The 16,155-nt window shown below is 50.2% G+C and overlaps 1 protein-coding gene across 5 annotated transcripts in view; it reads left to right on the plus strand.

The window, feature by feature from the left end:
• The window catches only part of UBR3 (ubiquitin protein ligase E3 component n-recognin 3), a 2,710,065-nt gene that overhangs the window by 2,562,524 nt on the left and 131,386 nt on the right, over positions 1–16,155 (plus strand). For all 5 annotated transcript variants that reach the window (XM_069616177.1, XM_069616176.1, XM_069616178.1 and 2 more), the window contains one exon: positions 11,702–11,911. In XM_069616177.1, coding sequence (XP_069472278.1) covers positions 11,702–11,911 — 210 coding nt within the window. The remainder of the gene's footprint in view (positions 1–11,701; positions 11,912–16,155) is intronic.

Genomic DNA, 16,155 nt, shown 5'->3' on the forward strand with positions numbered 1-16,155 from the left:
AACCCAGTGGATTGCACTCCTTCCACTATTGTTACATACATGCTCCACCTGCTAGATGCAGGTTTGGTTTTTAACTCACTGAAAGTACACCTGGCAGCTCTCTCGGCTTACACCACTTCCCATAACAAGGTGTCGTGGTGGAAAGTACCAGTAGTTAAAGCCTTCATGGAAGGAGTAAAGAGACTTCACCCTCCTATTTCAAACCCACCGCAAGGGTGGCACCTTAATGTGGTGCTAGCCAAGCTCATGGGCCCCCCTTTCCAACCCATGCATAAAAGCAGTCTCAAACACCTGACTTATAAAACGGCCTTCTTAGTAGCTATTACTTCTATAAGAAGGGTCAGTGAAATTCAGGCTCTGTCAGTGCAGGATCCCTTCTTTACTATCCATAAAGACAAACTGGTTTTACGCACACACCCTAGGTTCTCACCTAAATTTATATCAAAATTCCATGTAAACCAGTCCATCGAGCTTCCGGCTTTCTTTCAGAACCCGAAAAGCTCGGCTGAGGTGAAACTACACACCCTAGTTGTGCGTAGGGCGGTCCTCTACTATGTAAATAAAACAAGACCGCTAAGGAAAACAGATCAACTGTTTGTCTCCGTAGCTACAGGCAGAGAGGGGGATCGCGTCTCTAAAGGTGCCATCTCAAAGTGGATTATTAACTGTATCCAGCTGTGTTACTCACTTTCTGAAAAGACTCTGCCTTTTACGCCAAGGGCCCACTCTACTAGAGGCATTGGGGCCACTCTGGCTTTCATTGCAAATGTTCCCCTTGACACCATTTGCAAAGCAGCTACTTGGAGCTCTATTCAGACTTTTACTCAGCATTACTGCATTGACACCCATTCCAAGACAGATACACAAGTGGGACAAGCGGTTCTAAGACACTTATTTGCTCATGACCCTTCTCACATCCCACCTCCTTCTTCTGGTACTGCTCGCTAATCTATGCACAGCATGTGATCTAAGCAGATTCCACAAGCCTCAGAAGGGATACATTACTCACCGTAATCGTATTTCTGATGCTTGTATCTGCTTAGATTCACATGCGACCCACCCTTCCTCCCCTCCGAGAGAAGGCGCATGATTGCTTGTAGTCTTGCCTTCTGTCTATCTGCTTGGATTATCTGTACTCACGCTACTCCTCATGCTACCTCATGTCAGAAAAAATACAATCTGAGGATCCTAGACGCGTGAGGGATCTTGGGTACAGTGGACGTCACACTAGGGATAGTATTACTGGCACGCCCTGTGTCGACGCCCATTTTCGAGTTTCGAAAAACAAACTGTAATACTCCGCAGCTTCCACTAGATGTCGGCCTATGCACAGCATGTGAATCTAAGCAGATACAAGCATCAGAAATACGATTACGGTGAGTAATGTATCATATATATATATATATATATATATATGTGCCACTCCCTTTGACCCCTGTTTCTTTTTTCATTGCACTTTGCTCACTTTAGGAAAGCATCTTCTTTTGAAGTTTGCTTGTTTCTTGTTTCCTCAGCGAAATGCCAAATCCAACAAAGTCTTCAAGGTTCAAACTGCTTCGACAGCAGGCTTCACATGTCCTATTTGGATCTCCACTGCATTTGTCTATACTGCCTCGGTGAGGGACATGACCGACAGGAGGGCGCATTATGTCAGTCGATGTAAACCAAGGCACTTCGGGCACGGGAAGCAAAGCTGTTCACCCTCTTCCAGAGGGAGAAAAGTGATAAACTGACCTGTTTGAGGTCGCCCGGCATGGATCACCTCTCCACAAGAAGAAAACTAAGACGCACTGGAAGAGGTCTCGGTCTCAAGGTGGGTCTTTCGAGGCTCCTGTAGTAAATCAGAAACAAGAGATGGAGAAAGTGGCATTGTTTCAACTTTTTTTTATTCTAAATCATAAAAAAGCTATGCTGTCACTAAGTCTATGAGTCTTGGCCCTACTCTATAAAAGAAAAACTACAAAGGGTGCTCGTCAGGATGTTCGTTACAAACAGGAAAGTCCTCCATCCAGAGTCATACGCTTACCTGAGTTCTGTCCCTACCACTATAAAAGAAACACATACATTCAACAAAGGTTGGCCCTGAGCAAATGACTGGTAATTGGCTGCTGTCCCCCACCCTGGTGTGACTTTCTCAGTAGGGGCTCCCTGCCCCTGCCCCTGTCACAGCATAAGCCAGTAGGCTGAATGTTTCTCCAACCTTCTCTTGTAGCTACTGTTCAATTCAGTCCAGTTAAAGTATCTCATTTTTATATCACAAGCGGATATCTGTTTCGTGTTCCCTTAACTCCATATGTTCTCTTTGTACTCCTTCCCCAAGAAAGATCCTGACATTCTCTCCCGCTAGGCACTCCTCGGTCTGTGTCGCACATTGAGTTTTGGTTCCACTCATCCCACCTTGGGGTCTACTTTCTGTCTCCCCACCATAGTGTCTGGTTCCTCTTACTCTGCATTGGCATCTCGGGTCTCTCACCCTACCTTGGGGTTGGGTTCCTCTTGCACCCCCTTGGCGTCTCTGGTCTTTAACCCTGTTTTTGTGTTTGGTTGCTCTCAACCGCCTTGGAGTCTCTGGGCTCTCATCCCACCTTGAGGTTTGGTTTCTATCACCCTGTTTTGGGTTCTTTTGGTGCTCACCCCGCCTTGGGGTTTGTTTTCTTTTGCCCTGCCTTGCATTTGGATCTCTCGTACCACTTCTCGACACTCCTCGACATTGGGTCCGGACTCAACCCCGGTATAAATAGGCAGCACTGTGACTACAGTTAACCCTTTTCATTTTCCTGATTCAATCGATAAAATTCAATGCGATGTTGACACCAAAGCCTTTGATCTCAAGTGCTGTAAGGATTGTGACAGTAAAATGGCAATTACTGATCCTCACAGATTGTGCTTGTGATGCCTCTGAATTGATCACAAGATGGCTGGCTGCGGCTCATGTCGGTTCATGACGCTGAAGGATTTAAAGGAGAGGCGCTCGAAATTAAAACTTGGACGATCTTCATCCAAGTCTCAGAGCACCACACCATCAAAAATTCACCTGCCCGAGGATAAACAAGTCGAGTCAACCGAGCGACCTTCGGAGAAGAGAAAGTCACGCAAGCACAAGAGGACCCATTCCTGGAGTGATTACCATCATTCATCTTCGAAGAAAAAGAAAAGGAAGGAGGCACTCCTCATTGGACTCCTCTCGAGGTAGACAGGAAAGGTTCCCTTTGAAATCCAACCCTGCACAGAAGTGTGAACACTTCAGGCAGAAAATTCTGGATGTGTTCAAGGAAGTCGATGGGGATGCCTTTTCGGATTTGAAGGCCAAGAAAGTGGCAGAGTCCACTGAACGAAGTAAAGCCGGCTGGGACTCTACAAAAGACTCCTTGAGTGCGCCAAAAGGCACGAGTACGACATCTGTCGGACCTGCAAAAGCCTCATCATGGTCAAGTGCCACGTCTGCCTCCACTGCTCACAAAGCCGCTTTAGCGCCCTCCTCAGGAGGCCATTTGGCATCAAATTGATGCCCCTTCTGTGCTGTGTTATGCACGAAGGTTGAGGATGACTTTATGCCATTGTTCGAAAGGATTTATGATGGCGATGAGATCTCTTTTGGTCTCAAGCCCATGAGACTGTGTAACCCTCCAAAGGCATTTTCGTTGAGGAGTCATGTTCAAGGACCTGGTTACGGATCTCCAAGGAGCCTGTGGGCTGGATACCCACAAGACCCTCATGCTCACCCCAACACAACTTACAGGTCTGGCATGGGTAAAATCTGAGGCTTTTGTGATGAATCCAATGGAGTCATCATGGATTCCCTGGTGGGAACCTCCTCCCATGCGGCCAGGGGACAGCAGCCGCTACATCATCCTGACTCTGGGGGCAGATATATGAGGGAGGATCACATGGGAGGAGACAACTACTGGGAAGATGCCATGACTTCATTGGATGAGACCGTTTCCCCACTTTCCACGAAGAAGAGACTTTGACACCCAAAACCGTAATTGCCTATTGTCAGCTAATGATTCCCTCCTGTAGAGAAAGTCAAGTAACCTTTTTTCTACAGTACTCTGATCATGTCCCCACCTTTGACTCCAACACCCACAACTCGCACATAATCTTTTGTTTCTAATGTGCCATTATATGAAACCTCTGAGGAAAACCATTTAAGAGTTAAAAGTCCAATGACATTCATAGACTGCAACTCCCATAACTACTCGAGTACTTAGACGAGGGGGGGGAGGTGAGGGAATTTGTGCAAAATATCAGAAGCTTGAAGTACAACATGCAGAATAGTTAGTTTTTCCAATCCTTCAGTGTGCAGGGCATTTAAAGATGCCAACCGCATTCTTGGGACAAGCAGTGCAGGAGAAGACGTTAAACCACATGCTGAAGCTCACGCACGCAAGATGTTGGAAGGACGAGACAGGAGGAGGAATGCCACGTACGAGAGGAAAGGAGATTCGGCCGCTCGAAGAAACAGCGCTCTCCTGTCTGGGTCAGGAAGGAGCGCTGGCGTGTGACTGCAGAGATGCTGGAAGAACGTCTGCACCCTCTATAGTGGAAAGCAGGTGAAGGACCCACACCGCAGAGGCATGAGCAGAGCCGAAAACACTGGAAGGAACCAGTGAGTCTGCGCAAAGCAGCTAGGGACCTTGGGGCGTTCCGAGGTTCCCAGCATGGGGAAGGGACTACCATCTGGGCCCATGGATCAATACCTTGGAGAAGATTTTCATTGGAGTTATTCTTATACTTTTTGGTTTTAAACATGTTTGCAACATCAAGTTAAAGACATTTACTTGCAGCCTTTTTTGTTTTTGTTTGTATTGTGAAGGTCAGGATAGGACATTTTGGACACAAGGACAGCTTTTCAGTTGCTGTCATCCTGACAAAGACAGAGCCTTCGTTTTTAGTTTCTATGTAGGGAAGATCCTCTTTAGAGCAGGGACAAAGAGACGTTTTCCTAACCTATTTGTATTTAATAAATGTCTTTAATCAATAACATGACAACTTTGTGTCCGGCTTTCATTTCTGACCTCTCACACTTTAGTGTGGGGACCTCTACCAAGATGGTCACTGATTATGACCGTAATGCCATTCTGGACAGAAGTCCTATGAAGGAGCCTATTCTTCCATTCCATGCAACCTTGAAAGACCCCCTAATGGATCTTTGGCAGAAGCCCTGCTCAGTGCCAGCAGTAAGCAGTGATCGATCCAAGAAGTATAGGTCTCCTGACTTCTTGGATATGCACCCTAGCCTGAGAGAGCCTGTTGACACAGGCCGCCACTTCAGGGGCAAGATAATCGGCTTAAACATCCTTGCCGCTGGATAGGGACGACAAGAAGGTGGATGCCTGGGCTAAGAAAATCTTTGCTTCAGGAAGCAGGGTTCTCAAGGTAGTGAACTCTTCCTGTGCTCTGTCCAAGTATATTCATACCTTGTGGTCAGTAATTGAGCAGGCCGCTGAGGACATATCTGAGGGAGAGAAGAGGAATGTTTTCCTCAACATTATGGCAGCTGGGAAAGCAACAATGTGCTAAGCTTTGCATTCTGGCCTGGAAACGGCCTATTGTCTGGAGAGAGCGATGGGTACCACTGCAGTATTGAGATGCCTCTCATGGCTAAGGGAGTCTGGTTTTGCACCTGATGTCCAGGCCAAATTACTGGATATGCCCTTCGGTGGCCACAGCCTCTGTGGCTCCAAGGCTGACAACAGCTTCGAGAAGCTGCAATGTACTAAGGCGGCTGCAAAGTCCTTGAGTACAGCTATCCATCAGCAACCATCTCTAACTCTGTCTCCAACTTGGAAACGGTTATTTCGTTATTGTGTATCCTTATCCAAATAGCAAGATGTCCACCACTTCCAGGCTTAGAAGGTTCCCCAAAACGTCAAGAGGGAAGGCAAGGCAAATCAATCCTCCTCGGTTGCTTCTGTCCCATCTGGTGCAGCAGCGGCAACAAAGTCTTCCTAATAGTCTTCGACCCACCTCTCCAGTGGGAGGGAATCTAGACCACTTTTACGAAGAATTGCAGGACATTATGTTGGGCTTGTGGGTCAGACCGTTTTGCAGGGATACTGTCCACCTTTTAATCAGATGATACCCTGCCTCTCCTGCTTCCACCCTGATTCTGAAGGATCCAGATCTGCTACTGCTGCAGGGGATATTTTCCCTGCTGCAAATAGGTTCAATAGAACACGTTCCACTAGCAAAAAGGAATCTGATGAACTCACTCTACTTCGTACTCCCAAAGAAGTACAGGGGACTGCGACCAATCTTGGACCTAAAGGCACTTTAATAAGTTCCTCAGGAAAGACAAATTCAAGATAGAAACTCTTTCGCCGATCCTCCAGGCTCCAGTTCCAGGATTGGCTGGTGTCATTTGATCTTCAGGATGCTTGCTTTCAAGTGTCTATTTATCCCAAGCACAAGAAGTACCTAATCTTCATCGTTGGCAGTATGCCCTACAAATTAAAGGTTTTGCTATTCAGGCTCACGTCTGCCCTTGAGGGTCTTCACTAAGCTATTTGCAGTGGTGGCAGTCAGTCTGAGAAGAGAGGGTTTCACATATTCCCTTATTTGGACGACTGGCTCATCGGGGCCCGCTCGGAGGAGCAGACCCGGCTTCATCCAAGTTATATCTGCCACTTGCTGCTTAAGCTGGGCTTCTCCCTCAATTTCTAGAAGTCCCAGATGACACCTTATCATACGCTCTAGTTCATCGGAGTGGTCCTGGAATCATGCAAGGGGAAGTATTTTCCTCCTGAGGACAGAGCTACCAAGATCCAGCAGATGGTCTACAAATTCTACAACACCCAAACACTACCGACCGTGGACTTTCTTTGCAGGGCCTTGTGCATCCTGTATTTTTCTGGTGCCAAAGGCCAGACTGAGATCCCTTCAGTGGGCTCTCAAATTGCAGTGCTCACAGTTCTCAGGCAACATGATTTACCAATTACAGGTCCCGACCAGGTGCTCACAGAATCTTCTGTTGTGATCCATCGAGGATAACCTGATGAAGGGGTAACCCTTTTGGCAACCCTGGCTGGATATTGTGATAGTGAAGGACACCGCGGTGAAGGGCTGGAGCGCACACCTGAAGGAACTCAGGTGATCTGATTGGTCTGCAGTGGAGGCTAAACCACATAAGCCTTCTAGAGTTGAGGGCAATCAAACTGGCACTGATGGCCTTTTTGCCCTAAATATAGGGGAAAACAGTACTGATCGTGTGGGACAACACAGTGGCCATGCACTACCTTAACAAAAGGGGGGCTTAGGATTAGTATTTCTGTTCAGAAGAGTGTAAGGAAGGCATGGTATCAAACAGTTAGACAGACAACAGTAATCGCAGTTTAAGGGCATCTATTGAGTTTCAATCGGGTTTGAAAAACACCTGTCTAATCCTAATTCTAAAGACAGGAGCAAACTACGACCATCAAATAATAACACAGTACTAGTCAAATCTGTTCAAATAAAAGGGCCTATGCTAGCAAACCTATTGCCAATCCTTAATTCTTAATACAAATAATGTGGGAAACAATGTTATGCAAAAGAAAAGTATGCAAGAAATTATGTCAACATTTCCAAGCCATTGCTCACTTGCCCACGTTTTCAGCATGGGATAATGCGGCACACTCAAGCTTAACACACTCTCTGGCTTCTCTAGCATGAGGATGCCTCGCTTCGAGTGTGCTCTCGTGCTGCACCTTTTATCCGTGTGGGGAAGTGCAATGGAAGTCATGTGTGTGTGATGGTCAGTAATTGCCTGACCTCGCCTGACCATTGTATTGGGACACGTCAGGTATACTGCTCGGGTGTTAGTCTGTTTTCTCTCATAGCCGGCTGTCCGTGAGAATGTGTTTTTGTTGTAAAGGGGGGAGCGGGCGGATAGAGTTCCTAAATATCCTACCTGGTAGGATGGGGTAAAGGTGTTTCAAGGAAGGGGCTACTGCGTCTCACCACCTGGTGTCCCATTCCACGAAGACCCCTCACCCAGGTGATCCTCCCACACTGGTCTATCCCCAGGAACAGGATCCAAAAGCGATGGTCGTGTTTTGGCCACCTGGATGACCGATCCCTGGGGACTAGTGTGCGAGACACCTTCTGGTTTCTCACAAGAGGTTTGCAACTTAGTTTTGGGAGTTGCAGAGACAGATCTCCATATCTGCAATTCATCTAGCTGGGAAGGAGAACACATTGTCGGACACCCTGAGCAGGTAGGGGTTGGCCTCCCACGAGTGGGAGCTATGCCGGGAAGTACTTGCAGAGATCTTTGCTTTCTGGGGAACTCCTCAGGTCGATCAGTTCGTATCCAGCTCCAACAGGAAATGTAAGCTGTTCTGATCCAGGGAATTTCCCCCCGAGAGGAGCAATTCAGGGGGGGGGGGGGGCAATTTGGCTTTCGTGGTGGGCTGGAATGATCTACTACTCTGTGTTCCCACCGATTCCCATCATACCACACGTCATCAGGAAGTTAACTACATTCAGTACAACAGTGATCCTGATTGCTCCAGATTGGGCCAAAGGGACGTGGTACCCTGAACTCCTGGACTTGGCCATCTGCCCTCCACGATATCTCCCGAACATATTGGACTTGCTCTTGCTAGAAGGAGGATGGACCCTCCACCAGCATCAGTACCCTCAATCTCCATGTCTGGCAACTCAGAGGATGAAGTACATGGACTGGGGCTTTCCGGAGGATTTCAGGAGGTGTTGCTCTTAGCGCGAAAGGCAGCAACAAAGGCTCTTTACCGCTGCTGACGCAACACATTTTTCAGCTGGTGCAGAGCCAGAGAGTTGGACCCTTTAACATGCCACATTGCTGTAGTACTTTCCTTACTCATACATCCCGTCCCCTTTCCTCAATCCTCGTGGGCGTCCCCAGGCATGGTGGCAGTACCGAACCATTGGCAACGAAAAAAGAGAGCTTTCCCTCACCTTGGTCCCTTTTTCAGCACGGACAGGATCAAACCTTGCAGCTTGCGCAGGGATTTTTTTCAGTGCTTTGCGTGCTTCCCTGTTTTTTCTTTTTTGATTCATTTCACCTCCCTTTGGTCCCTTGCCTTCCTCTGGCGCATGTGCTCGCAGGAGGCTTCACGAGGTGCGCATCTTGTGGCCATTCCTTTCTGGCATCAAACCCCCATGCACTGTGCCGAGAGTGCTTGGGGCCCGATCACCGCCGAGACGCGTGCACGGTGTGCGGCTCCCTCGCCCATCGGTCATTGAAGAATAGACTGTCTCGCTGTAGGGCTGTAGGGAGATTTTCCACACTTCACCTCCAAACCATCTGAAGGACTTTGTGTCAAGGGCTTCCAGTCACGAGAAGATCGGTCACTTAGTCTCCAGGCTTGCTGTCTGGGAGGGCCTCTCCCCCGTACCCTAGAAACGGTGAAAAGCTGAGCACGTCAAGGCTACTGGCCCCCACGCCGAGGAGCCCAGGGGCTCTTTCAGGCCAGCCACCGAGGGGCACACCAGCTCTAGTTCCGCACTGGTTCCTATTCGCAAGCCTACAGTGAAGTCCACTATGGCTAGCAGCTCCACAGCTGAGGGTAAGGGGCCTCCCGGAGCTCCCTCAGAGGTCGTTTCTGCAATGGACAGATTGACACCCAGTCTGCTGACTGAGGGCCAACGGCCTACCAGGGCCCTCTCTGAGGTCTGCGCAAGAGCTTCAGGGTCGGGTCGTAAACAGACCTCCACGATGTTGGACCCCACTCAGGATCGGGAGGTCTCATGCCTTACTTCCCAAGGCATGGCGCCAACACACAAAATGGCAGACATACACTCGGCAGAGTCTGCATGCTCGGCGGACATCTTAGACATGGATTGCAGGCCTCCGGCAGCGCCCTCTTTCATAATGGGCGGCCCAAGGCACATCCAGTCCTCATTCTTCAGGGCTCAGCTCTGGCCCACAGGCTTCAGGGAAATGGTCTCCACAGGGCTATGCTTAAAGGAGCCAGATTTCGGGTACCCTTCCCAGGTGCCTAGGCATCCTGAATCGGGCAGGAGGGCCAGCGCGTCCGAGGGCTGGGCATCCTCCTCTACCTAGCGGTCCAACCATGCAGCATGCGAGGATAGATTCTTCTAGTGCTTCCTTCTTCTGATGCGGTTGCAGCAAATGGTGGGCTTCCTAAAGGAGCTCATCAAGGCCGTGGTTTCTCAAATGCTGCCGCCAAGGCCTCCCCCTCTGGGACCTCTACCTCACCAGACAGGGGTTCTGGTTCCTCAGCTACTGCCGGCAACACTTCCAGTGCCCTCTTTGCCGCCTCCTCCTCCCCCACCTCCTCCTCCTCCTCCTCATCCTCCACCACCCCCTCCCTTGCCACAGGCTCCCGCAGTGCCGGCCGAGCCTCTGCAGGGTGCTAACCGGTGTGGGGGCTTCCGGTACCTCTACAGCAGGCCCCAGACTCTCCCTCCTTATCCCCCTGCCCCGCTTTGCATGACGTTGGGAACAACGATGCACAAAATGAAGATGCTTCTGCCTTGGTCAAGGCCATCCATTACTGTCTTCAGGCCTTGGCTGAATTTCTAGGAGTGCTTCAACCAGAACATGCGCCACAAGAACCTGGAGTCCTAGCAGAGGTCTTGGCCCTTCGAGCAACGTGCCGCTCAGGCATTCCTCTGTAGAAGGATGTCCTCACTCTGGCCAAGAGGGTATGGAAAAACTGAGGGCTAACGCGCAACTGAACAAGAAGGCGGATGGCCATTTTCGACTACTGGAAAAGGTGCTGCTTTCATCCCACTCACAGCCTCACACCTCTGTCGCGGCGTCCACTTCCATGTACTCAAAGCCTTCAAGTTCATCTGCGGCTGGTGCTGCTGCCAATTGCTTGTTGAAAGATTACAAAGTTCTTGAGTCTTTCGGTAAGAGTACCTACCTCAATGCGGTCTTCACCTCCAGCAGGCGAATGCCGAGGCTGTTCTCACCACTTAATCCAAAAGCTGTGGAAAGAAATGGGGGATTTTCACCTAACCTTACCTCTAGATAGACAAGCCGCCTTTAAAGTGGGCCTGGCAGAGGCACGCTCAGTTGCCCTGGACCTTCTGGAATCCACGGTCTCTGACATCAATACGGCCAGCAGAGGTGTCTGCCTGGGCAAAGAAATGCAGAGGACAGTATGGATGCTCTCAACCAAATATTCTGCGGATGTACAGGACAGATTTCTCGACCTCCCTGTCGAGTGGCCAGACTTGTTCCACTAGTTAACAGACAACCACTTGAATGCTCTTCCTCCAAACATCAATGCCATGCCATCTGTGGAACAACTGAATTCCAGACGTATGCACCATTTCTTTGTCAGTGAAGTGTCTTCTCTCAGCCTCTACTGACTTCCCACAAACTGAACCAGTCCATCTGTCCCTGGCAGGCCCTGCACATAGGTTCCCTGTGTGAACATGTAAACATGTATACTACCATATGCTGTAGCATTAGTCCTATTTTGTTCGTGCTATATTTTGTTTGTTACCTAGTCTTTGTCCGTGGGTAATATACCATAACCCCACCCACTAATCATCTGATTATTCTCAGTAAAAATAGCGCCAGCCTTTTGTAACGGCACCCTTTTTCTGGGACTGCCTCTGTCACTTGTATTTGTTATAATGTGAGTCATTTCTGTTCAAAATGATACCTCAGCATTTAGTCAACTATAAGTAAAATTAAATCACATGCTCGTGATAGCTTTCACTGCCTCATGTATAACATACAGTATTTCTTTGCCTATAGGATTTGCTAATACAGGATCCTCAGTGGGACTTGCCACGACTTCTTCAGTTGCCAGAAAATTATAACACTATCTTTCAGTACTACCATAGAAAGTCTTGTACTGTCTGTCTGAAGATTCCTAAGGATCCTGCTTTGTGCCTTGTATGTGGGACTTTTGTTTGCTTGAAGGGCCTCTGCTGCAAACAACAGAGTTACTGTGAATGTGTATTGGTAAGTAATTGTTGATATGAAGCATCTCTTAGTATTACTGTGTGCATCCTAATGTATGTGCATGCACTTTATGTGCTACCAGTCATGCTTGTATTAGAATACTAAAATAAATGTTGATTTATGAGATATGACCTTTTTACAAAAAGGTGCTCTCGTCCAGAATACATCCTTTCTCCAGTTAACTGAAACAATCTACATAGTAGTTATTTGTTTTCTGTTACGTTGACCCCATATCTCCCAAGCATAAATAACAATTTCTAATGGATATCTTCCTCCAACAGATTCCTCATATACTCATACGTCCTGTCCCCTTTCCTCCATCCTTGTGGTAGCGGAACCTTTGGCAGCGAAAAATTGAGCTTTCCCTTTAAATTTAGTATAGCGTGCAGGGCGCAGCCTCAAGCGGGGGGAACGCCTTGCCGAGGCCCCGCTCTCCGACACATCAGCTCAGTCCCTTTTTCCTCACGGACGGTGTCAGACCTGGCAGCTGGTGCAGAGACGTTTTTAGCGTTCCGCCTGCTCCCCGTTTTCTTTTTCAATCTTATTTAACTTCCCTTTGTGCCTCGCCACCCCCGGCGCATGTTGGCTGCAGGAGGAATCACGAGATGCGCCTCATGTCACATGGCATTGAAGAATCGGTTGCCGCGTTGGAGGGAGATCTTCCACACTTTTACTCCACCCCACCTTAAGGACTTTGTCTCCATGACCTCTCGTCAAGACAAGGTAGGCCCTCTGTTCAGCATGGCTTGTCAGCATGTTGACTCCTTCCCCAGGTTCCCACGGATCGGAGTTCCTCAAAATATGTTCTGGCATGCCTGAGGCCTCTAAGGGTACTGGCTCCCAAGCCAAGGGGATCAGGAGCGCTACCAAGCTGTCGTCGCAAGGGAGATCAAGTTCATCCTCTTCTTCTACCCCAGTAGGGTAAGGGATCGTCGAGTGTCGCCTCCAAGAGTGTGCCCTTAGCGCGATCCAGCACGGCTACCGGCACAGGTGGCAAGGGAGTCCAGCCTATCGGAGCTCGCTCTGACGTGGTGAGTCAGGGCATTACGCCAAATGGCCGTCCGATCGAGGGCTCTGTGCCTACTAGTGATCTGAGGTTGATGCCTCTGCTTCAGGTGCAAGACCCAAGCTGTATCCTCCTGTGTCTGAGGCCTCTCTTGACTCAGAGCCTCCGCTCCATACCACCATGGCCCTGGCGCAAGGCTTCAATATGACGGAGTGGCACGTGATAGGGCATGCCAGGCCGGTGGCCATCTTGGATCCAGCTCAGGGCCCGCCAGTGGTTTCACCCATCAACTGGGCTTTGCAAGATGATCCCAGTCCTCTTCCCTCTGGAAGCGGCAGCAGATCGTATGGTGCAGGCTTCTGGTACCCTAATGGATACATCTGCCCATCACAGTCTTATGGCTACAAACACCTGATACCTCATTGCTTTGACCAGGAGCGGATGCCCAATGCCTCGGAGGGCTGGGCCCCTAGGAATTTGGTAGCTTACGAGGACCGCTTCTTCGAACGCTTGCTCTTACTTATGCATTCCCCTCAGATGAAGGGGCTCTTGAAGGACATAGTGAAGGAGGTCATCCCACAGGTGGTGCCGCCTCAGCCTCCTCCTCTGGGTACTCCTCGTGGTCCTCAGCGCTGCCGGTCGCTCCCCCGGTCCAGGCCATACTGGTTGATCTGACCCCTCCACCTCCTCCTGTACCACCAGCGCTTCCCCATCAACAGCCGTTGGACCTGTCTGTGGCTCCGGACCTAGGGGGGGACCCCGCTGGAACCTGTGTCCCAGTGCCTGGAATCCCCTCAGGTCTGTGAAAAGGGGGGGCGGGAATGATGAGGACGATGACGCCCATGACGATGAACCCTCTGCACCCGCTAAGGCCTTTCTTGACCGCCTTCAGGGCCTGGTGGAGTTTTTGTGAGCCTTGTGGAGTTCTTGGGGGTCCCTTTGCCCAGGGAAGTCCCCCCAGGAGTTGGGAGTGGTAGCAGAGGTCTTGGGGAAACGCACCACGATCCGGTCTGGCATGCCTCTCCAGAAGGATGTTCTGAAGGTGGCACAAAAGGTCCGGGAGAAGCCCATGGCCAACGCCCAGATGAACAAAAAGTTGGACAGCAGGTTTATGCTGACAGATAGGGAGTCAATCCTCCTTGCCTCTCACCCGCAGCCTCATTCTTCAGTGGTGGCTGCGCCCTCCTTGTATTCTAAACCATCGTCTTCGTTGTCTTCCTCCACGGGAGCCACCTTCAGTTGGCTCTCCAAGGAGGACAAAGTCCTTGAGTCTTTGGTAAAGCGCTGTTATTCCATCGCAGGACTGCATCTGCAGCAAGCCAACGCAGACGCCCTCTTGGCTGTGGCTAACCGGAAGCTGTGGTGGGTGCTCTGGGAATTTCTGCCCGATTTCTCCCCCCCTGGCCTCCGCATGCACCCGTCCGGACAAGCAAGTGCCCTCCAAGGCCGGTCTGGCAGATGCCTGGGCCATTGCGCAGGACCTCATGTAGTCTTTGGTCTCCCACATCGACACAGCCAGCAGAGGGCTGTGCCTTGTGATCGAATGAGAAGGACAGTGTGGTTTTCATCTGACGTGCAGGACCTTTTTCATTTGTCAACCGAAGACGAATTGACAAAGAAGAAAACCTCCACTCAAACCGCCAAGTCCCTGGTCATCCTGACAAAATTAGGACAGAAATCCTTCTCTCAGTCCCAGGGCAGGACCGGGTTCAAGCCCTGCACTTTCTCCGGCTTCAAAGGGTTCTGGGACCGCGGTATACGGAGGCCTGACAGGTCGCCCAGTGACAACAGGAGAAAGCAGTAGAGGACGTGCATGGGTTTTTCTGCTCCGCTTCCTCTATCGCCACCTCGGACGACAAGAAGCAGTGACGTCAACGTCGGGGGACACAGCTCGCCTATGTAGGCGTATTTGGCTCTGTTCCAGGACACCTGGAAGCGTCTTTTCAGCAACTTGTGGATCCTATCCGTATTCTCCATGGGCTTCAGTTTTCCTCTTCCTTTACCTCTACCATCCTCTCCTCCTCTTCGTCAGATCGGGTCCCCGGCTCTTTTACGGGACATCCTATTGCTCTTGTAGATGCAGGTGATAGAACTGGTTCCTCCTGTAGACAGGGCGTCCGGTTACTATTCCAGGATTTTTGCGGTACCCAAGATAAACCAGGCTCGCCTGAGGTTTGTCCTTGACCTGTCATTACTAAATCTGTCTTTAACGCTGGAACGCTTCAAAATGATTACTCCCGCGCACATAGTCGGGTCTTAGTGTGCAGGGGACTGGATGTGTTTCCTGGCCCTCAAGGATGAGTACATGCATGTTGCAATCTACCAGCGGCATCAGAAGTTTCTGCGTTTCACAATTATGTTGTGCCACTTTCAGTACAGGGTGCTGCCCTTCAGCCTGATCACAAAGTTGATGAACGCAGGTGCGGACCTTCTCCGCTTGGAGGGCAATCATCTGTACCCTTACTTGGACAACTGGCTGATGAGGGTGGGGTCACCCGAAGGGGTTGGTGCACTCCCGCCAAAGACTGGCGAATATCCTTCATCAGCGGAGGTTCTCCCTCAACCAGAGGAAGTCGCAGTTGTGTCCATCTCAGGAATTGGTCTTCCTAGGGGTGCGTTGGAACACTACCATTCAGCGGGAGTTCCCTATGCCACAGAGGCTTCTGTCCCTCGCCAAGGCGGTGGTGCATTTTCTGGCCGACACGACTACTTTGGCATGGTGGTTCCAGTACATTCTGGGCCTGATGGTTTCCTGCATGCTCACTGTACAGCACGCTTGCCTCAAGATGAGGTGCCTCTAGCTCCACCTGGCGGTCAGTTGGCATCCGGAGACTGGGGTCTCAGTCAGACAGGGTCCGAATACCACTGCTCCTACTGCCCGATCTTCGCTGGTCGCTGATGGATGGCAGTGTTTCAATAGGAGCCCCCTTCACCCGGCGGGTGCCTTCCCTGGTGGTGACGATGGACTCCTCTTTCGGGCTGTGGGCTACTCTGGAGGGCTATGCGAATCATGGAGCAGGGTCCAGGGTGGAAGCCCTCCTGCATATAAATCTGCTCGAGCTCAGGGCAGTGGGCCTGGCTCTCAGGACATTTTTGCCCCTCATCAGGGGCAGGTCGATTCTGGTCAGGACGGACAATTCTACCACAATGTTTTACCTGAACAAGCAGGGTGACACCCATGCACCCCCTCCTCTGCATGGAGGCAGTATCAATCTAGAAATGGGCCCTGTTGGAGGGG

The sequence above is a fragment of the Ambystoma mexicanum genome, chromosome 9 (genome assembly GCF_040938575.1).
Source record: "Ambystoma mexicanum isolate Mex_15411 chromosome 9, UKY_AmexF1_1, whole genome shotgun sequence".
Taxonomy (NCBI): domain Eukaryota; kingdom Metazoa; phylum Chordata; class Amphibia; order Caudata; family Ambystomatidae; genus Ambystoma; species Ambystoma mexicanum.